Below are 23810 nucleotides of genomic sequence, written 5' to 3' on the forward strand. Positions count from 1 at the left end.
TGCTTACTACTTACTGCTGCTTACTACACTACTAGCAATATAGATATTTAGTGCTTAGACCCACAGGTAAACAGTATACTTGCATTTATTAATTAGTTCACCACTTCACACTGAACCTACAGTACAGGAGGAAAACATGGTGCTCATGTGTCAATGGTGGGTCATCGCGCGCGCACACACACACACACCTACCTACTTCCCACACAGTGTGTGTGTAACGGTAGAAACATATTCCTTACATCACTCTCCAACAGGTTGAACATGCTGAGCTCAGCAATCTCCTTGGTATCGTCAAACTTCTCCAGAGCCTGTTTGATCTCGTCGTCCGTCACCTTGCCCTGACGCTTCTTCTTGTAGTCGAAGTCCAGACGGCGGCCTTCCAGTTTCTTCAGGTGATGCTGCGAGGAGAGGAAGGAAGAAAGGGTGATAAGAGTGACAGGTTAGACAGGGATCCCTCCAAATGGTTAGACAACTTCATCCTTTTCGTACCAACCCAAACCGTACTGTGCTGGTCCAGCTCAGCTTGGCCCAGTTAAACTCATGGCCCAGTCCTGAAACAACCCCTGACCTCAGATTGGACAGGCATATGCCAGCAACATGACCGGAGCTCCCGGCCACATCAGATCAAATCAAATTTTATTTGTCACATACACATGGTTAGCAGATGTTAATGCGAGTGTAGTGAAATGCTTGTGCTTCTAGTTCCGGCAATGCAGTAATAACCAACGAGTAATCTAACTTAACAATTTCACAACAACTACCTTATACACCCAAGTGTAAAGGAATGAAGAATATGTACATAAAAATATATGAATGAGTGATGGTACAGAACGGCATAGGCAAGATGCAGTAGATGGTATCGAGTACAGTATATACATATGAGATGAGTAATGTAGGGTATGTAAACATATAAAAGTGCCATTGTTTAAAGTGGCTAGTGATACATTGTGCATCTGTAAAAGTTTGTGTACTTTTGGTGACAAGCCGAATTTCTTCAGCCTCCTGAGGTTGACGCCGAGGAACTTAAAATTTACTACCCTCTCCACTCCTGTCCCGTCGATGTGGATGGGTGGGGGGTGCTCCCTCTGCTGTTTCCTGAAGTCCACGATCATCTCCTTTGTTTTGTTGACATTGAGTGTGAGGTTATTTTCCTGACACCACACTCAGAGGGCCCTCACCTCCTCCCTGTAGGCCGTCACGTCGTTGTTGGTAATCAAGCCTACCACTGTAGTGTCATCTGCAAACTTGATGATTGAGTTGGAGGCGTGCATGGCCACGCAGTCGTGGGTGAACAAGGAGTACAGGAGAGGGCTCAGAACACACCCTTGTGGGGCCCCAGTGTTGAGGATCAGCGGGATGGAGATGTTGTTACCTACCCTCACCACCTGGGGGAGGCCCGTCAGGAAGTCCAGTACCCAGTTGCACAGGGCGGGGTCGAGACCCAGGGTCTCGAGCTTGCTGACGAGTTTGGAGGGTACTACGGTGTTGAATGCTGAGCTGTAGTCGATGAACAGCATTCTCACATAGGTATTCCTCTTGTCCAGATAGGTTAGGGCAGTGTGCAGTGTGGTTGCGATTGCGTTGTCTGTGGACCTATTGGGGCGGTAAGCAAATTGGAGTGGGTCTAGGATGTCAGGTAGGGTGGAGGTGATATGGTCCTCGACTAGTCTCTCAAAGCACTTCATGATGACGGAAGTGAGTGCTACGGGGGCGATAGTCGTTTAGCTCAGTTACCTTAGCTTTCTTGGGAACAGGAACAATGGTGGCCCTCTTGAAGCATGTGGGAACAGCAGACTGGGATAAGGATTGATTGAATATGTCCGTAAACACACCAGCCAGCTGGTCTGCGCATGCTCTGAGGGCGCGGCTGGGGATGCCATCTGGGCCTGCAGACTTGCGAGGTTTAACATGTTTAAATGTTTTACTCACGTCGGCTGCAGTGAAGGACAGTCCGCCGATTTTGGTAGCAGGCCGTGTCAGTGGCACTGTATTGTCCTCAAAGTGAGCAAAGAAGTTATTTAGTCTGCCTGGGAGCAAGGCATCCTGGTCCGTGACTGGGTTGGTTTTCTTTTTGTAATCCGTGATTGACTGTAGACCCTGCCACATACCTCGTGTCTGAGCCGTTGAATTGCGACTCCACTTTGTCTCTATACTGACGCTTAGCTTGTTTGATTGCCTTCCGGAGGGAATAGCTACACTGTTTGTATTCGGTCATGTTTCCGGTCACCTTGCCTGGATTAAAAGCAGTGGTTTGCGCTTTCAGTTTCGCGCGAATATTGCCATCAATCCACGGTTTCTGGTTTGTGAATGTTTTAATAGTTGCTTTGGGTACGACATCGTCGATGCACTTTCTAATGAACTCGCTCACCGAATCAGCGTATTCGTCAATGTTGTTGTTTGAAGCAATGCGGAACATATCCCAGTCCACGTGATCGAAGCAATCTTGAAGCGTGGAATCAGATGTCAGACCAGCGTTGAACAGACCTGAGCGCGGGAGCTTCTTGTTTTAGTTTCTGTCTATAGGCTGGGAGCAACAAAATGGAGTCGTGGTCAGTTTTTCCGAAATAATCTGAAGGTGGTGCCATCACCAATGCTTACCCGTATCAGACACCTTCAGGCATATGATTATTCAGAGTTAATTATAAACTTTTAGTATGCCAGAGTTGATTTTCCCTCTGCCCTTAGAACAAAAAAGTCTAAATGAAGCTCTCCGAGAATCTAAACTTTACTAGCTGAGTATTGATTCTGTGGTCTGGCAGGGAGACGGATGTAATTGTATTGGGCAACTCCAACGAGAGAGTAGAGTAAACATGCTGCCTCTCCCTCCAGGGCAGTAAACATTGACTGAGCATTAGGAGTTATCCAACTGATGTCAATGTCTAGATGAAGTGATTGTCAAATCAAATCAAAATGTATTTGTCACATACACATGGTTAGCAGATGTTAATGCGAGTGTAGCGAAATGCTTGTGCTTCTAGTTCCGACAATGCAGTAATAATCCAACAAGTAATCTAACTAACACCCCCAAAACTACTGTCTTATACACAGTGTAAGGGGATAAAGAATATGTACATAAAGATATATGAATGAGTGATGGTACAGAGCAGCTTAGGAAAGATACAGTAGATGGTATCGAGTACAGTATATACATATGAGATGAGTATGTAAACAAAGTGGCATAGTTAAAGTGGCTAGTGATACATGTATTACTTAAGGATACATAAGGATGCAGTAGATGATATAGAGTACAGTATATACGTATACATATGAGATGAATAATGTAGGGTATGTAAATGTTACTAAACTTATTTAAGTGCATATAAAGGTGCAACGTTGGCATTAACGTTACATTTTTTAAATTAACATTTTCCTGGTCTGCTTTCAACATGACTAGGATTTGAGTTGTATGTTGTAATGTATGCAATGACTTTCAATGTGTCTCATTAAGGACATAGAAAATTAACGGTACATCGGTCTAGCTTACCATGTTATGTCTAGCTTGCCGTGTTGTTACTAGGGTGGTGTGTCTAGCTTGCCGTGTTGTTACTAGGGTGGTGTGTCTAGCTTGCCGTGTTGTTACTAGGGTGGTGTGTCTAGCTTGCCGTGTTGTTACTAGGGTGGTGTGTCTAGCTTGCCGTGTTGTTACTAGGGTGGTGTGTCTAGCTTGCCGTGTTGTTACTAGGGTGGTGTGTCTAGCTTGCCGTGTTGTTACTAGGGTGGTGTGTCTAGCTTGCCGTGTTGTTACTAGGGTGGTGTGTCTAGCTTGCCGTGTTGTTACTAGGGTGGTGTGTCTAGCTTGCCGTGTTGTTACTAGGGTGGTGTGTCTAGCTTGCCGTGATGTTACTAGGGTGGTGTGTCTAGCTTGCCGTGATGTTACTAGGGTGGTAGGGTGGTGTGTCTAGCTTGCCATGTTGTTACTGTGGTGTTGTGTCTAGCTTGCTATGCTGTTATTGTGTTATGTCTGTTATGCAGTTTTGCTATTATGTCTGCCTTGTGATGTCATGCGAGTGCACTGTTCTTGTTATCCTTGTATTTTGTATGTAGGGATTTTTGTAAATGCAGTACTCACTCAAAAAAGAGACCTGGGTCCAGGGTTGACTTAATTTCTTACCGGTACGAGACACCTATACTACAAAAATTGCAGGGTAGCCTACTCTGCTGACACTGACAAACATATCAATAAAAAGGATGTTGTCTGATCCATCTAATCGGCCTATGGGAAGGGGAGACAAGAATACAACCTGAAGGAGGAAATGTTTGTCCAAAAACAAACAAAAAAGTGCTACTGACTCAATGACAAAGACTGAATATGCACAACTCACCGGGATATGGCTGATGTTCTCGCTACTGTTCACTCAAATAAGTTATGAATTTTGATAACTAAAAGACAGGTGAGTATTTTCATTGTCATCTCTTTACAGCAACAGCCATTTTTTTTCCAAACAGTTTTTCTGTAATTGTATTTTTAAATATTGCGATATGCCTGACTGGGTCTCTCTTCTTCTCACTGATAGTCATAACTCAACAATCATCTATTTGGTGTTTGCCCAAATTGCGGGCCCTTCGACTGCGGGCCCTTCGACTGCGGGCCCTTCGACTGCGGGCCCTTCGACTGCGGGCCCTTCGACTGCGGGCCCTTCGACTGCGGGCCCTTCGACTGCGGGCTATGAGATGTCAAACAATCTACAGTTAAAAGAAAAAAAGAAGCTACTTCAAATGTACTTAAGGGAAAGCTTCCCCAGCTTCCCCAGCCTTATGGACACGCCTATGTCTTCTAATTGTGGCATAAACACAACCAGTCATGTTTTCATCTGATTGTCAAACAGTCACTTAACCAAGGCGCTCCTGTAGCCTACCTGCACACATTCGTCCAAACCCCAACAGTGCTCTGTGCACCCGCAATTTGATGAATTGAAAGAGACATCTGTTACAAAAACACCTGTGTGTATTGTAATGACATTCTACCATTGTCATTTGGCCTACACTTGTAGCCTGAATTGATTCATCCACTGTTGTCCATGCGCACCTCGGTTTCGGCCACTCATCTCCGTCTTGACAAAATGTAAGTGTTCTCCTCAAACCACAAAGCAATTTGGAGGGTAAACCACCCGGTTTCCAGTCAATTCGTGGCTGACATGCAGCAATGTTAAATAGTGGTGTAGTAGCCTATAGTTTCTGGGCATGTTGTATTACCAGGCAGCCTTACTTTCCCCCAGTCTGGGTCTCAATGTTGCATAAAATATCAAATAAAATGAATAAATCCAGTCTCACCGCAATCTCCTTGAGGTCTTTGTCGTGGAGGGTCTGCAGCGGGTCCAGGAAGTTCTGCTTGACCTCCATGTCGAGAGCGTCCTTCACCTCCCCCAGCTCACGCATGGACTCCCCAGCATCGATCAGAGCCAGGCCTGGAACACACAGGGGCATAATATAACAACATGTACTCCTCCATCTCCTTCAGACAAGTTGAGGAGTTTGCACATCAATGTTGTTTATGCGCTAAGCTAGCCCGCTCCGTTGTTTGTTTGGTCTTATGAGTCGGCAAGGCCGCACAAACAAATCTGGGGGCAGTCTAGCAATCAGCACCATTATAAATAGACAATGGCGGTGATCGAAATCGGTCTGGCCTACTACTAACTAAAACTACATACTGGGTACTAATAGTACTACATACTGTTTAGAACATACTGTTTAGTAGAAAGGTATGCAGTAAGCAACCGTTAGCATTTCAACATACTACTCATCCATACTGAGAAGGCATCATCAAATGCGCAATCGCATTTGTTCCCCGTCATTCGTACATTTTTGTAGAGCGAGTCCCCTATTCTGAGCTGCTGTCAAACATGTTCAAACAAGTGCAAAGAGAGGATTCTCTTCAATAGTGTGCAGCGAATTCTACTTGATGAAAAGACTACATGAGTATAACATCCTGGCATTTAAAATATACAACATTTTAGAAATGTCACATCCTATACAACGTTATATTTCCGTATACCCAGAAGCCTACTATTTAGAAGGCAAGTACCGCCAAAGTGACTTACCAAAGTTGGACTCTTCCCCGAGCTCCCTGCCAAACTTCTGCATGGACTCTCCCAGGACGGTCTCGGTCTGGATGTAGCCCAGACCCTTCTCCTGGCCACGCATCTTAGACATGGAGTTGATCATGGTCATCTTGGCTCTGGAGGCTTTACACGCAAACAATTCATTCATGAATCACTCAATCAATTAAATCAAATCAAACTTGCCGTACAAGTTTACTTTTTAAACATGTGCTTGATTATGGTGTTTGTCATGCGTATAATTTATTCAATTAAATAAAAATCTATCAAAAAGGGTTGACCAAAACACAGTGCATTTATTTTCAGCAGGGTCCATAGGGCTCAGGTCAAATGTAGTGCACTATATAGGGGATAGGGTGCCATTTGAGACCAGCCATGGCACGTGTCTCTCACCTGGGTTGGGCTGCAGATACTCAGTGGTCTTGGTCATAATGTCCATCACCGCCCTACTGGTGGTGTCCACCTTCTACAACCCACACAGAGAGATATATATTTAAAAAAGGAGAGAGAGATTATGACAGAGACAGAAAAGACAGGGGGGGTGAGAGGGAAGAAAGAGATTAAGACAGAAAAGAGATAGAGAGAGGTGAGGGAGGAGGAGAGAGAAGCAGGAGATTGAGGCAGAAAGACAGAAGAGAGAGCTGGGGTGTAGGGGAGGAAGAGAGAAGGAGAAAAGATGGAGAGAATGAGAGAAAACACAGAAGGAGGAGGAAGGCTTTGGTTCCTGTAGTGTGGAGGGAGAGATAACACACCTGGACAGAACATGAAGGGACTGTACTGTGTAGTGTGGAGGGAGAGACTACACGCCTGGACAGAACATAAAGGGACTGTACTCTGTAGTGTGGAGGGAGAGATAACACGCCTGGACAGAACATGAAGGGGCTTTACTCTGTAGTGTGGAGGGAGAGATAACACGCCTGGACAGAACATGAAGGGGCTTTACTCTAGTGTGGAGCGAGAGATAACACGCCTGGACAGAACATGAAGGGGCTTTACTCTGTAGTGTGGAGGTGGAGGGAGAGACAACATGCCTGGACAGAACATGAAGGGGCTTTACTCTGTAGTGTGGAGGTGGAGGGAGAGACTACACGCCTGGACAGAACATGAAGGGGCTTTACTCTGTAGTGTGGAGGTGGAGGGAGAGACTACACGCCTGGACAGAACATGAAGGGGCTGTACTCTGTAGTGTGGAGGTGGAGGGAGAGACAACATGCCTGGACAGAACATGAAGGGGCTTTACTCTGTAGTGTGGAGGTGGAGGGAGAGACAACATGCCTGGACAGAACATGAAGGGGCTTTACTCTGTAGTGTGGAGGTGGAGGGAGAGACAACATGCCTGGACAGAACATGAAGGGGCTTTACTCTGTAGTGTGGAGGTGGAGGGAGAGACTACACGCCTGGACAGAACATGAAGGGGCTATACTCTGTAGTGTGGAGGTGGAGGGAGAGACAACATGCCTGGACAGAACATGAAGGGGCTTTACTCTGTAGTGTGGAGGTGGAGGGAGAGACTACATGCCTGGACAGAACATGAAGGGGCTTTACTCTGTAGTGTGGAGGGAGAGACAACATGCCTGGACAGAACATGAAGAGGCTGTACTCTGTAGTGTGGAGGGAGAGACAACATGCCTGGACAGAACATGAAGGGGCTTTACTCTGTAGTGTGGAGGTGGAGGGAGAGACTACACGCCTGGACAGAACATGAAGGGGCTTTACTCTGTAGTGTGGAGGTGGAGGGAGAGACTACATGCCTGGACAGAACATGAAGGGGCTGTACTCTGTAGTGTGGAGGTGGAGGGAGAGACAACATGCCTGGACAGAACATGAAGGGCTTTACTCTGTAGGAGGTGGAGGGAGAGACAACATGCCTGGACAGAACATGAAGAGACTGTACTCTGTAGTGTGGAGGTGGAGGGAGAGACAACATGCCTGGACAGAACATGAAGGGGCTTTACTCTGTAGTGTGGAGGGAGAGACAACATGCCTGGACAGAACATGAAGAGACTGTACTCTGTAGTGTGGAGGGAGAGACAACATGCCTGGACAGAACATGAAGAGACTGTACTCTGTAGTGTGGAGTGGAGAGACAACATGCCTGGACAGAACATGAAGAGACTGTACTCTGTAGTGTGGAGGGAGAGACAACATGCCTGGACAGAACATGAAGGGAGGCAACATGCCTACTCTGTAGTGTGAAGGTGGAGGGAGAGACAACATGCCTGGACAGAACATGAAGAGACTGTACTCTGTAGTGTGGAGGGAGAGACAACATGCCTGGACAGAACATGAAGAGACTGTACTCTGTAGTGTGGAGGGAGAGACAACATGCCTGGACAGAACATGAAGAGACTGTACTCTGTAGACAACATGTGGACAGAACATGGACTCTGTAGTATGGGGAGAGACAACATGCCTGGACAGAACATGAAGAGACTGTACTCTGTAGTATGGAGGGAGAGACAACATGCCTGGACAGAACATGAAGAGACTTTACTCTGTAGTATGGAGGGAGAGACAACATGCCTGGACAGAACATGAAGAGACTGTACTCTGTAGTATGGAGGGAGAGACAACATGCCTGGACAGAACATGAAGAGACTGTACTCTGTAGTGTGGAGGGAGAGACAACATGCCTGGACAGAACATGAAGAGACTGTACTCTGTAGTATGGAGGGAGAGACAACATGCCTGGACAGAACATGAAGAGACTTTACTCTGTAGTATGGAGGGAGAGACAACATGCCTGGACAGAACATGAAGGGACTTTACTCTGTAGTGTGGAGGGAGAGACAACATGCCTGGACAGAACATGAAGAGACTGTACTCTGTAGTGTGGAGGGAGAGACAACATGCCTGGACAGAACATGAAGAGACTGTAACATCTGTAGATGGAGGAGAGACAACATGCCTGGACAGAACATGAAGAGACTGTACTCTGTAGTATGGAGGGAGAGACAACATGCCTGGACAGAACATGAAGGGGCTTTACTCTGTAGTATGGAGGGAGAGACAACATGCCTGGACAGAACATGAAGGGGCTTTACTCTGTAGTGTGGAGGGAGAGACAACATGCCTGGACAGAACATGAAGAGACTGTACTCTGTAGTGTGGAGGGAGAGACAACATGCCTGGACAGAACATGAAGGGGCTTTACTCTGATGTGTGGAGGGAGAGACAACATGCCTGGACAGAACAGAACTGTACTCTGTAGTGTGAAGGGAGAGACAACATGCCTGGACAGAACATGAAGGGCTTTACTCTGATGTGTGGAGGAGAGACTACACACAAAGCTGACAGCTGGTGAAGATTACTTTTGTGTTCCCACTTGATGCTGGTCAGATATGCCAGCTCTCTGCCTTCTTCAACACAGACCTCACACTACTATTCGCCAGAGCCCTATATTTAAATGCATGGCTCTGCTATACACTACTCAGCCTCCCCAGCTGTCTAGAATAAGACACTACACTACAGAATGATGGTTTTGGCTTGGTCTCTCCCCAATCACAACGCACGCACACTTCATTTTCCCACTTTCTAGAAGCAGTTTCATAAGAATTTTTCCAAGGCATTTAAATTGAGATAAATGTCTCTCTTTTATTGAAAAAAAGTAAATGTGCAGTGCACAATGTAATACAATAGGACTATGGGAGTGGTGAGGATATAGTTTCTAACACAAATGAACAAGGCTTGGGAGAATGGGCTCATTCATGACAACATTGTAATATTGAAGAAGAAAGAGAGGATTCTTAGAGAAATAGAAAGAGAGGATTCTTAGAGAAATAGAGAGAGAGGATTCTTAGAGAAATAGAGAGAGGATTCTTAGAGAAATAGAGAGAGGATTCTTAGAGAAATAGAGAGAGGATTCTTAGAGAAATAGAGAGAGGATTCTTAGAGAAATAGAGAGAGGATTCTTAGAGAAATAGAGAGAGGATTCTTAGAGAAATAGAGAGAGGATTCTTAGAGAAATAGAGAGAGGATTCTTAGAGAAATAGAGAGAGGATTCTTAGAGAAATAGAGAGAGGATTCTTAGAGAAATAGAGAGAGGATTCTTAGAGAAATAGAAAGAGGATTCTTAGAGAAATAGAGGATTCTTAGAGAAATAGAAAGAGAGAATTCTTGCCTTCTCCATTTCAGTGAAGTCATCATCATGTTTAGTCCCCTCTGCTCCCCCAACCTTCTCACTCACCCTCTGCAAGAAGACACAAAAACATGTCAAGGTTAATATCATTTAAAAACTTTCTGCACCTCAAGACGATAGGTGAATGTAACAAAGATGGAATCAAATGTCAAAGATACCAAAACCAGAATATACGGCAAATTCATTTGTATTTCAGTCAATATAGCTTCCACGTTGGACACTGAAATGGAAAACTCCCCAGGGTGTACAATTCAATTCACAACTAATGTAATTATTCATCAAGTCTTACTATTCAAGTAGCTGGACAAAAGCACATTCATTTCATTTTCAGCTACCTTTGTAATCAGCCAGTCTCTCAAAACACGCAGTGAATAATTTCCAGACATTGAACTATTTGAACAGAAATCGTTCTCCTAGCTAGTTATTTACCCTCCTGGTTACCCCCCTCCTGTTGTTTTGTGCTGTGTCTATATGAGCCAGTGTCTTGCATGTTGTTGCTGTCTCATGTCTGCTCTGTCATCAGTGTACACTAACACTAAGGTTGTGACCCCTGTTCATCTTCTAATTAAGAGGACACCACGAAGAGAGACATATCAGATTAACCTTGGCAGTTTACAGCTCCACACACACACACACACCAAAAAGACTCGTTAGAGGAGCTGTCTTATTCAAGGCTTTGTGATATAAAGTCAGTCACCACAACCACAGCCTGTGACGTAACCTGGTGCCCAGGAGGCCTACAATCTGACACATCCAGGCCAGACGAGCAGCTCACAGAGGGCAGGATGAGAGATGAGGGAATTAAGGAGAAGTCAATTTTGTGACTGAAGGATCAATTGCTGTGAGCAAGCTTGTTTAGGGAGAGTGGGAATTTGCAGTGCTCCTACGAGACTGTATCATACCAGATGGAAAATGACTAACAAGATAGAAAGATTACTAGAGAGAGACGCTGATATAACTTGTATTAAGAGAGGAACTAATTCATTGAAGGCACAAGGGCTCTAAAAATCAGCTTTTATCCTACTCATGAGGAGATGGTGAAAACAACACTAAATTCTTCCTGCTATGCAGAGAACACGCACAGACACAGAGGAAGTGAGCAAAGACCTTCTTCTGTCATCAGTTTCTGCTTAACATCACTCAGAAATCTTTAAGTCCTCCGTGAAACAGTTGCCGGTTGTTGCCATGGAGACAGGCACCTGCCTGGTTCAGCTCGTTGGCTGTGTCTCCTGCTCCCAAATCTCTCCCCCTTCCTCACTCCTTCCCCCACTCCTGTTTCCTCTGCCGCTGGCTGCTACTTCCTGGAATACCAGACACATCCACAACGATCAAAGGCCAAACCCAGGAGAGACAGGGAGGGAGGAAGAGAGAAAGAAAGAGAGAGAGAGCCTCTGACTCTTTCGCAGTGCGGTTGTGTCATCATCATCTCCGGATAGAGGACAGTGATGCTGACAGTGATGCCAGCCCAGTGACGCTGTCAGTCCTAAAATGGAGGTCAATGATATGTAATAATATGCGGCAGTGTGTCACATCACGGAGGCTGAGAGCAGGGTACAGACAGGGCGGGCATCAGAATGTTAAGCCCTCCATAACAGGGCATTTGTGTTTGTGTGTGTGTGCGTCAGGCCAGACAGACATCATGTACCAATCTCATATTTCATTACTACAAGGACAATCCTACAACACGATTCACAGAACATCACCAATTCAATCATGGTCAGAACAACATTGGCCGACCCTTGTCATAGATTTTGCAAATCTATTGGAGTTTAGGGCTTTTAAGATGTTTTCGGCAGAGAGCGAGAGCGAGAAAGGAGAGAAAGTGAGAGACAGAAAGAGAGCGAGAGAGACGCCACTTGCATTTCTCCACAGGACTATAAATAGGTGAAGTAATTCTGTATCTTAATGCTCCTTAACTACGTCATGTACCGTATTGAGAGGTATCATAAGATGGGATACAGATATGGTGTGTGTATGGATTGTCTGCCACCCCAGTGCTGTGACTTCCCATGACTGCACATTGCAGCCTTCATCGCTTCCCCTGCTGGACACACACACACAAAAAGCAGATAATCAAATGTTCCCTCGATAGAAACATCCCGTTGATTGAAATATCAGTTAAGCACACATTGGGAGCACACACATTGGGAGCACACATTGGGAGCACACATTGGCAGATGGTTTATAGAGATCGGCATACGACGACGGTGTGTGTCCAAACCCAACTCATGAAGTGTTTATGAATAAGATGCAGGGGAGAGGAGACACAGGAAATGGAGCACAGCTTTAGCTAACAGTGACTGGCACAATAGGGGCTCTGCCCGGCAAAGCAGGAAGTCTGGCCATTAGAACCTAATTACTGTAGATGAAAAGCGACTCTATCACGCAGAACCAATGGGGACCCATTGCTTCTCTAAGGAGACACAGGATGAGTCGCTTTGAGGATGAGTCGCGTCTATGTCAGTGGGCTGGAGAAACGGTGTATACGGTCTGCTTGTGTCCCCGTCACTGCAGCACTTTCCTGATCTACACTGTAGAATGGAGTGTCTGCTGCAGGACAGAGCCAAAATGGAGGATGGTGTGCAAGTGGCCCTGTCCCAAGATAGCACTTGGCAAGGATAGGGGACGGCTGGAGTGAGTGAATGAGAGAGAGAGAGAGAGAGAGAGAGAGAGAGAGAGAGGATAATTAGAGAGATGGGAGAAAGAGGGAGAGACAAAACAAAAATAGGTAGTGTTATCAGTACTAAGAGATCCAGAGGTGGGGAACAGAGAAAAAGAGGAACAGAGAATTAGAGGAAACGAAAAGGCATGTTGGAGTGAGGGACATACAGTAAGAACACTAGGAAATGGAATGAAGTGGAGCTGGTCGACACAGATTTGAAAAATCCGATTTTATACCTACTTCTAACCTTAATTTAGGGCTAGCAGTGCGTTAAGACTAAAAAGCATTTCTTGTTTTCAGGAATTTTTACAATATAGACAATTTTGACATTGCAGCTGGCCTATCTGAGGGGAAATCGCTCAGTTCTACCCCCTGGACAAGATCATGATAGTAAACGTGAAAAAAGCCTGAAATGAACACGAGAGCCAATGACTTAATGCTGTCAGTTATGCGAAGTGGCCTTGAAGCAGTCACCTGGAGGTGCAAGCAGTGACGTCACTAGTGACTGCAGTGTTGTGGATAGGACTTCACACAGTGAGCACACAGAATAGGTAAAAGTACACACAACTGACTCACAGCACCCCAGGGCATAGCAGCATGACATCCTGTAGAATAGGTAAAAGTACACACAACTGACTCACAGCACCCCAGGGCATAGCAGCATGACATCCTGTAGAATAGGTAAAAGTACACACAACTGACTCACAGCACCCCAGGGCATAGCAGCATGACATCCTGTAGAATAGGTAAAAGTACACACAACTGACTCACAGCACCCCAGGGCATAGCAGCATGACATCCTGTAGAATAGGTAAAAGTACACACAACTGACTCACAGCACCCCAGGGCATAGCAGCATGACATCCTGTAGAATAGGTAAAAGTACACACAACTGACTCACAGCACCCCAGGGCATAGCAGCATGCATGACATCCTGTAGAATAGGTAAAAGTACACACAACTGACTCACAGCACCCCAGGGCATAGCAGCATGACATCCTGTAGAATAGGTAAAAGTACACACAACTGACTCACAGCACCCCAGGGCATAGCAGCATGACATCCTTGAGAATAGGTAAAAGTACACACAACTGACTCACAGCACCCCAGGGCATAGCAGCATAGAATAGGCAGCATGACATCCTGTAGATGACATGTAGAATAGGTAAAAGTACACACAACTGACTCACAGCACCCCAGGGCATAGCAGCATGACATCCTGTAGAATAGGTAAAAGTACACACAACTGACTCACAGCACCCCAGGGCATAGCAGCATGACATCCTGTAGAATAGGTAAAAGTACACACAACTGACTCACAGCACCCCAGGGCATAGCAGCATGACATCCTGTAGAATAGGTAAAAGTACACACAACTGACTCACAGCACCCCAGGGCATAGCAGCATGACATCCTGTAGAATAGGTAAAAGTACACACAACTGACTCACAGCACCCCAGGGCATAGCAGGACATCCTGTAGAATATAGTACACACAACTGACTCACAGCACCCCAGGGCATAGCAGCATGACATCCTGTAGAATAGGTAAAAGTACACACAACTGACTCACAGCACCCCAGGGCATAGCAGCATGACATCCTGTAGAATAGGTAAAAGTACACACAACTGACTCACAGCACCCCAGGGCATAGCAGCATGACATACTGTAGAATAGCTTCCACAGGAATCTCTGGGCATTGTTGTTCTCAATGGAGTTCAAGACGCACAATATTCACCTGGAGGGTGAATCCTAACATCCACTTCAGTATATATATTTTTTACTTTGTCGCCCATTGATCTCAATACATGACTAAGTGAAAGAGGAAGTTAGGATTTACCCCGATATTTATAGAAACTCTGCCAAGTCAAGTATGTTTGGTTCAATGGAGGACACCTCGGCTCATCTGTCACCTGATATATCCTCCTCATTCATGTTACATCATCACTGTGGGTCAAACAGGGCAGTGACATCCGATGCTTAATTAAATGAGTGTCCAGATTCTCAGACACCACCTAGTCTTAGACTAAAAAGCTACAATTGAGAGGTTTCCATTGAAAATGCTTTTAGTCCAGGCTTACTGTGTCCGGGAAACTAGCCCCTAGGGGTGCATCTCGATCATCTAAAGTTGCTTCCTCTCCCTCACCTGTATTGATCTGACAACACAGGCACGGTAGACACCACTTAGGAATGGGTGCTTCTGGGAATTTATTTACACCAGTCCAATTCTGTAACATCAGCTGCAGATGGAGAAAAGGAGCATTTTCATTCACCTACACGAATGAAATGGATTTGATTCCAGATTGCAGTTGATGAATATGGTACTGGGTAGTGTGTAGGCCCTACTATGCTGTTGGGGATATATTGTATTGTTCTCATAGTCACTCACTGCTGTAGATCTTGGGACAGCTGCACTGTACCACATGAGTGAGCACCCACAGTAAGGTAATGGGACAAACCCATATCAATACATCTCCCGTCACAAATAAGTAAAACCCCTTTCTCCTCAACAGTCCATTTCATCTGACTGTGCGCTCAGGTGGTGAAAGGCAGGGAGGTTGTTTTTCTAGCAGGGATTTTTAGTTGAACTCCATTCTGGGCTTTGGGTTCTTCGTAGTTAATAAATGATGGTTGAGGGAATGGTTATGAATGAGGTAGAATTATTATTATGATTCGTTCATATGAATTGCTGCTTTTCTTAACTTGAAAAAGAGATGTCGATCTCACTGTGACTTACCTGGTTAAAAAAGGTTGAAAAAACAATATGAATGATGGTTATATACAACAAGCGCTTATAACCGAAACAATTAAAGAGTATTTACCTGAAGGTCAGCACCAGAAAGCACCATTAGTCTACTAGAGGTTAGAGGGACTCATTCCCCCCACAATAAACTAAACGCCTCGGAGGCTCAAAACAGCCGATAGTAATTAGCCCACAGAGTGGTGACATCGCATGCCCCCTCCTGTGACCTTTATAACTGTCACCCGCTCCAATGGGTGACAGAGTGAGGGAGGGAGGGACCTTTCCTTCAGGCATCAACACCCTTTTTTCCCTACACCACCCTCGCTTTCTTTTCAAGGTGAAACAACATTCCAACAACAAAATCCCATTTAGTCGTTTCACAAGAGTGTTTTCTTCAACAAAGCTCAGGGCCAGATGTTAATCCAACACGCTTGTGTCTTTCTCCGCAAAATGACGCACTCTCATTTAAAACTATACTGATACAATAGACCCAGAAGATCCTTTGTTTCATTTTAAATGGGTCTTTGAGACCCTTCATGTAATGAAAAGCTCTATATAAATTAAACATATGATTATGATTATTATTAACACCCAAAGAAACCAAAACAACTGTTAACCCCTCCAGAGCGGATCCAGCTCCATTGTTCCACTGTGTAAATTAAATAACAGATGAGAGAGAGAGACAGAGAGAGAGAGAGAGAGAGAGACAGAGAGAGAGAGAGACAGAGAGAGAGAGAGACAGAGAGAGAGACAGAGAGAGAGAGACAGAGAGAGAGACAGAGCGAGGGAGAGAGACAGAGCGAGAGAGACAGAGCGAGAGAGACAGAGCGAGAGAGAGACAGAGAGAGAGACAGAGAGAGAGACAGAGAGCACTCAGCCAATTCATTCTACTGTGTGCCCACAGACGGTCTCCCTTCTGCAGCGCTCTAGCACATCCACTTCCTCCTCTATAAATACACATCCAGACAGTCAGATTACTAGAAAGGCTGCTGGCCTGGCCACCATGTGAGAGTGTTAAGCTCTAGGCCCAGTGTCCTGCCTATAAGTCCATCAATAGGTGTGACAAGACAAACGTCCTGGATGAAATCCTCACACACAGTAAGATCTTAAGAGAGGAGAGGATGCTTGGTGTGTGCTCTCACACTACCAGTCAATCCAACAGCAGTGGTGGAAGCTACCCTTAACCACAGATCTAGGATCAGATTCCCTACTCCCAATAATCAACCTTAACCATTACACACTAACCTACCCACAGATCTAGGATCAGATTCCTTACTCCCAATTCTAACCTTAACCATTACACACTAACCAATTGTTAGGTTCTGAACAAGTAGAGTAAAAAAATCACGGACGACTAGAAAAAGCTCAAAGCAAGTTTATTCAACCCACTGGGTGCTTCAGCTGCAAACACAACATACAAGTCACACAAACACATCTTTCTACCTCCCAACTAGGAGTCGTCATCTCCTTGTATGACTAAGATAGACACTCCTTCTGTTGTTAGGCAGAAACACAGTAGGTTCCTCTTACTGGTATTGTCATGGCCCTGCTTAAGTCTAGGACCCTCATGGGTGTGGAAGTGTGTGTGTGTGTCTGTGTGTGTGAGAGAGAGATGGGACGGTAATCAGATGTTCTTCTAGTTCCTCTTTACCCCTTTTATACATGTAAAGTAATTACTAAGTTCTGGTAACATGAATAAGTTTATTTCAAGCTGGAATCCAACACTGCCCACAGATCTAGGATCAGATTCCATACTCCCAATAATCAACCTTAACCTGCCCATAGACATTCCACATGTATGGACAGTATGAAGATGTGTAGATATATCACTGAATGTAGGATATGGTTTGTGTGTGTGTTCTATTATCTAATTGAAATAGGTGGTGTAATTACTTTGGCTCGTGCTCTGGGTAGCAGCTCTGCCTGAAATAACCTCCTCTCCTATCTTTCCACTCTCTCTCTCCCCATTGGTGTAAATCTCTGGGCAGGGTGACAGGGATCAATGACAATCCTCAAAGATAGCCCCCACTGTACCCAAACTCCCTCTAGCCATCCATCCATCCCCTCTGTCCTCTCAGCAGTGTTCCAAAATAACACGCTACGCATCATTAGTGGGTGTTACTGTGCTATACAACATTAGCTTTAGCGCTAGGTAGCATCAGGGCCGGCAGCGTCACATGGAGCCCCATGTGAGCCACACGTGGAGAGGCCACTGCTGCTGCTCCACACTCCATCCCATCTCTCCTCCCCTCTCCTCTTCTTCCTCCCTCCATCCATCCCACCAGATCCTCTCCTCCCGGGTTCTAATCCGGCCTGGGCACATTGAGGCCCCTGCTTTAAATACGTGTGTCAGTGGGCAGGGATTAAAAACTACAGTAGGCCAGATTAGGAGGTTATAAAGAGACTGGAGCGTCCCGGCCAGCAGCTGGGCTGGACACAGACCTAACTGTCACTTCCTCTCAGATTTACTGCTCCTTTTCATCCCTCCTCCCTTTGTGGGGAGAATAGGGGGCAGGGGATCTCCCGATGTGCAATCATGGAGTAGGAGGAGGTTATTCCTCCCTTCCTCTGACTACTCTCTCATTCCACTGTCGAGCAGCATAAGCTTCAAAATATTTCCCTCTTTCCTCCCGCTCTCCCTGTCTCTCCTAGTCCCTCTCTACCCCACGCCGCTCTCTCCCTCAGTCTCTCGCTCTCTGTCCAGACGGTTGAGAGGGAGGGTGGATGGGGAAATGGGAGGGGTATGTGACTTTGCCAAATGTTGTGGTTAGGAAAATACTTGCGTAACAATGCCCAGAAGAGCTTTCTTTCTCTCCCTCCACCTCCGTCCCCCCCACTGTATCGGTCTCTGTCCCTTTCCCTCTCCTTCCCTCTCGCTCTCTCCTTCTCCCCCAAAGTCCTTGGGGGTCTGTGTGTCCTCATCAACACTTTGGTGGGGAGAGCTGGCAGCTCTCTTCTCATGCTACGATTCAGCTCTCCTCTCTGCTGGACCGGACGGCACTGTGACTCAGCAGAAACCAAAGTACATTCATTTAGGATGCATCCCAAATGGCACCCTATTCCCTATGGGCTCTGGTCAAAAGTGCACTATAGAAGGGAATAGGGTGTCAGTTTGGATGCACACTTAGACGCGTGTCAAGAATCTACTAACACAGATATATACTGAATCGAGAGAACGAGACAAGCAATTACAATTTAAACAAGAGCTTCATCTAAATTTAGACTGATATTAATGCAATTTCAATGCAGCGGAACAAATCTATACCCTCATTGTCTTTCCTTCGTTTCGACCACAGACGCTCTCGCTCCAGGAAAATCATGATTGTGGTGATCCTCAAATCCCGAAGTGCACATGGGTGGTGGTCGGCCCACTCTTCCGCCTTTACAGTAGTAATGATCCCAATAGCAGCAGAGACAACACAGCGGCATTGAAAGCCTGTGACGTGGACAAGACCACAGAGACAACGGATCAACACGCATCAACAGCCTCCCACCCGATGGATGACATCATCTAAGGCTGCATCCTAAATGGCACCATATATGGTGTAGTACTGTTGACCAGGGAACATAGGGTCCAGGCCAAAAGTAGTACACTATATAGGGAACAGGGTGTCATTTAAGTCAGCCTACAAAAACAAGTCTTCAGCCGCTAGAGTCTAAATCCCTAATCCCAAGACAAACCTTGATTTACTTCTCGGTAAAGCAGTGCTTTCCAGCACAGGAGTAGAGCATCAGTCTTTCTACAGATCTGAGTGAGAGAGACTCCATACATAATGTTGAATGGAGCATCCACACAGAGGAGGCCAAGCCTCATGTCCAAACCCATGTCTGGGCCTCAGGCTTTGGCAGTCTGTGCTGCGTCACCAACCCGTGTGTGTGTTGTGTTGTGTTGTGTGTGTATAGGGCCCCTGGCTGCTCTAATCTGATCTGTAAGCCTTTGCATGGCTCTTACGTAACAGTGGGAGGATGAGTCGGCGCGCGAGGCGAGATGTGTCCATTCCTCCCCATCCATGTGCTGCTGGAGAGACAGGGGAGGGAAAGAGCACCAGCTGGCGCTGTTCGTGTGTGCGTTTTTGAGTACAAAAGAGATTGTGCTTTTGTACTCATAAGTGTGCAAATGTGCGTGAGTGATGACAGTACACAGACTGAGAATGTCTATGCTGTGTGCATGTCAAGGTGAGTCATGCGAGTGAGATGGATTCATTCCTATTACATCCGTGATTTCATGCTTTTGACTATGATGTGTACTTGTTTGACATTTTTGCTGCACTGCTAAGAGCTGGTAACACAAGCACATCGCTGACACTACCCTGGCATGCAACAAGACATTGACACGGTCTATCATCCCTGTACTCGTGTCATTCAATCAGCTAGCAATGTATTCATAATACAATGACTTGATCAAATTGACATAAAAACGGATGACGATAAATTATCACGACACCTTTCCTCAATGTCATTTCCTTCATAACCAGGTATTACTAACTGGACTGTCTAAATAAAGGACATTGTAATAACAGACTGTATATTATCTACAGTGGCAAGAAAAAGTATGTGAACCCTTTGGGATTACCTGGATTTCTGCATAAATTGGTCATACAATTTTACAAAAGACAACAATAGACAAAACACATTGTGCTTAAACTAATAACACACATTATTGTATTTTTATTGTCTATATTGAATACATCATTTAAACATGCACAGTGTAGGTTGGAAAAAGTATGTGAACCCCTAGGCTAATGACTTCTCCAAAGCTAATTGGTGTCAGGAGTCAGCTAACCTGGAGTCCAATCAATGAGACAAGATTGGAGATGTTGTTTAGAGCTGCCATATAAAAAACACTCACACAATGTGAGTTTGCTATTCACAAGAAGCATTGTCTAATGTGAACCATGCCTCAAACAAAAGAGATCTCAGAAGATTAAGAATTGTTAACTTGCATAAAGCTGGAAAGGGTTACAAAAGTATCTCTAAAAGCCTTGATGTTCTTCATCAGTTCACGGTAAGACAAATTGTCTATGAATGGAGAAAGTTCAGCACCGTTGCTACTCTCCCTAGGACTGGCTGTCCTGCAAAGATGACTGCAAGAGCACAGCGCAGAATGTTCAATGAGGTTAAGAAGAATCCTAGAGTTTCAGCTAAAGACTTACAGAAATCTCTGGAACATGCTAACATCTCTATTGACGAGTCTGCGATACGTAAAACACTAAACAAGAATGGTGGTCATGGGATGACACCACGGAAGAAGACACTGCTGTACAGAAAAACATTGCTGCACGTCTGAAGTTCGCAAAAGAGCCCCTGGATGTTCCACAGCGCTACTGCCAAAATATTCTGTGGAGATGAAACTAAGTTGAGTTGTTTGGAAGGAACACACACCTCTGCGTGGAGAAAAAAGGCCCAGCACACCAACATCAAAACCTCATCCCAACTGTAAAGTATGGTGGAGGGAGCACCATGGTTTGGGGCTGCTTTGCTGCCTCATGGCCTGGACAGCTTGCTATCGTTGGCAGAAAAATGAATTACCAACTTTATCAAGACATTTTGCAGGAGAATGTAAGGCTATCTGTACTTCTGGAGTGGCCCAGTCGGAGTCATGACCTCAACCCGATTGAGATGCTGTGGCATGACCTCGAGAGAGCAGTTCACACCAGACATCTCAAGAATATTGCTGAACTGAAACAGCTTTGTAAAGACGAATGGTCCAAAATACCTCCTGACCATTGTGCAGAAAACTACCGAAAACGTTTGGTTGAGGTTATTGCTGCCAAAGGAGGGTCAACCAGTTATTAAATCCAAGGATTCACATACTTTTCCCACCCTGCACTGTGAATGTTTACACATTGTGTTCAATAAAGACATGAAAACGCATAAATGTTTGTGCGTTATTAGTGTAAACAGTCTATTGTTGAGATGAAGATCAGATCAAATTGTTTGACCAATTAATGCAGAAATCCAGGTAATTCCAAAAGGGTTCACATGCTTTTTCTTGCCCCTGTAGATGAAGAGAATGAAAATGGAGGAATTGTCATTCCACAGCCACACATCTCATTAGAACATGTTCTCTCCCATTCAGTCACCGTTCAAGGAGAAATTAGCTAAATGTGTGAATAACAGAACAATCTACTCTGTACCTTTCTCAACTTCTCTACCTGTCATTTTCTCTCCAACTTCCTGACTTTTCTCCTCCTCTCTCAACAGCTACATGGTAGTAGGCATCTCTCCCTCTCTTTCCCTCTCTCTCTCATACGGCAGAAGGTGTCTCAGTCCCAGAAGGGCCCTTGGGAGTTATGTAAATGAACGGCTCTTGGTGATGACTATTCTGCCAGCGCCGGATTTAGTGAGGAGGGTCCAAGGCTTTCATCCTGGTTAGAAAGCCTTGCATCATGAGGGTGGAGAAAGAGAGAGAGAGACATGAGGGTGGAGAAAGAGAGAGAGAGACATGAGGGTGGAGAAAGAGAGAGAGACATGAGGGTGGAGAAAGAGAGAGAGACATGAGGGTGGAGAAATAGAGAGAGACATGAGGGTGGAGAAATAGAGAGACATGAGGGTGGAGAAATAGAGAGACATGAGGGTGGAGAAAGCGAGACAAGACAAGGAGAGAAATTTGTCACGACTCGGAGGAGTGCAGAGGCTCCATCATCCACACTACTGCTGCTGCCACGACGACCAGTGACTCACCCCTTCTCTTTTTCAGCATCGTAGTCATGCCAACAATGCATCACGAGCCCCAGCCTGAGCCGGAATCTCCATTTCAAAGGGGAAAAGGAATGAGAGGGATACTGACATGGAATAATGAGAGGGATTTGACTGTAGATGGCCTTGACTTCCTACGACACGACACCACGCAGGGAGATGGATTGCCCTTGAGGGGTTGTCTAATGTTATGAGGATGTGATTAGGGTGTTAACACAGTGACTAACAGCTTGTCATTGGTGATTCTGCTTATTACTCGGGGGCTTCAGGCGTGGCGTACTGGACAGAGTGTCGATACTAGCATCCGCCATCTTGTTGGTATGAATATCATAAGATCATTGGCATTTAGTACTCTGCTGGGAAAAATGCTTTTCTACGAATGCGTCTGTACAATCTCACAATATGTAGCCTAATTCTGTTACCATCTGGTTGATATCTCAATGATATGTTTGAATTAAACAGTAAATGCTCTCTGTCTGTTTTGATGTAACTTGACATTCAAAACCAATTCCTTTGACACAGACATTTCTTACAGCTTAAGATGCCTTTAGTGACGTATGTGTGTGTCCTAATCCTTGGATGCATGAGAGGCCCATTTATCCGAAAGATACGCGAAAAGCCTCTCCTATAACTCACTAGCTCACCGTCAGAGCGCTCCTGATTGGCCAGTCTAAATACATTCAGCCGGAGCTCCAAGAAGGTGCATCCTCAGCGACATGTCAAAAATAATAAACCAATCATTATTTATCTAAAATGGAAGACGGCAAAACAATATCTATTTTTATAAATGTGATGAATTACTATACAAAACAAAATCAAGACTATAATATATTTGCACTTGTAGCACACTTCATTTCCTCATTACAGACAGACAGACACTACTTGGCAGACTAAAACAGATTCGGTACAACTAAACTGTATTGACTGAATAGGGTTGTAAAACATCAAACTGTTGCTGGCCACATAAGAATAGAGGATTGTACTGTAGACACTGGGAATGTAAAGAGACCATGTCGTCTCCAGAGGTTATGAAGTCCTATGACATCTGGAACCTGATCAAACCTTACACTGTCCAGACAAAACATGGGTCTGGAGCAATTTCTGTCTCGGGTGAAAGAGCTCAGATTATACGAGTCTTTGGAGGGTGTGTGTGTGTGTGTGTGTGTGTGTGTGTAGACAACTGTAAACACACACACACCATCCAGCATCTCCGTCTCCAGTGGTTGTGGAGGCAGTAATGGCCTCTCTGGTAGGTGAATCCATCGCCAGTCCTCTCTGTGTCAGTATGGTCTGGACGACTGGTGTCTATGTCAAGGGAGAAATCCCCTACCCTAACACAGTCACAAAGATCCACCACATCAATGGTGGGCCATTAGAATCCCAGCCTAGAATCCCAACGGATACGTTCCGTTTCACCTAGTAACACCAAACAGAACCTATCAGTTGGGATTCCAGGCTATTAGAAGCCCTCACCCAGACTACACAGTCACGACAAACTGACAGGATGAACTG

The 23810-nt window shown here is 45.3% G+C and overlaps 1 protein-coding gene across 1 annotated transcript in view; it reads right to left on the reverse strand.

Moving 5' to 3' along the window:
* Positions 1 to 155: 155 nt before the first annotated feature.
* LOC121844702 (endophilin-A1-like) overlaps positions 156 to 23810 on the reverse strand; it is a 48199-nt gene continuing 24544 nt past the window's right edge. Inside the window, exons 2-6 of the mRNA XM_042315116.1 lie at positions 10177 to 10245; positions 6450 to 6522; positions 6039 to 6182; positions 5272 to 5405; positions 156 to 398 (exon numbers count right to left, since the gene is read on the reverse strand). Of these exons, the coding sequence (XP_042171050.1) occupies positions 189 to 398; positions 5272 to 5405; positions 6039 to 6182; positions 6450 to 6522; positions 10177 to 10245 (630 nt within the window). The 3' untranslated portion in view covers positions 156 to 188. The remainder of the gene's footprint in view (positions 399 to 5271; positions 5406 to 6038; positions 6183 to 6449; positions 6523 to 10176; positions 10246 to 23810) is intronic.

The sequence above is a fragment of the Oncorhynchus tshawytscha genome, unplaced genomic scaffold (genome assembly GCF_018296145.1).
Source record: "Oncorhynchus tshawytscha isolate Ot180627B unplaced genomic scaffold, Otsh_v2.0 Un_contig_10559_pilon_pilon, whole genome shotgun sequence".
Classification (NCBI taxonomy): domain Eukaryota; kingdom Metazoa; phylum Chordata; class Actinopteri; order Salmoniformes; family Salmonidae; genus Oncorhynchus; species Oncorhynchus tshawytscha.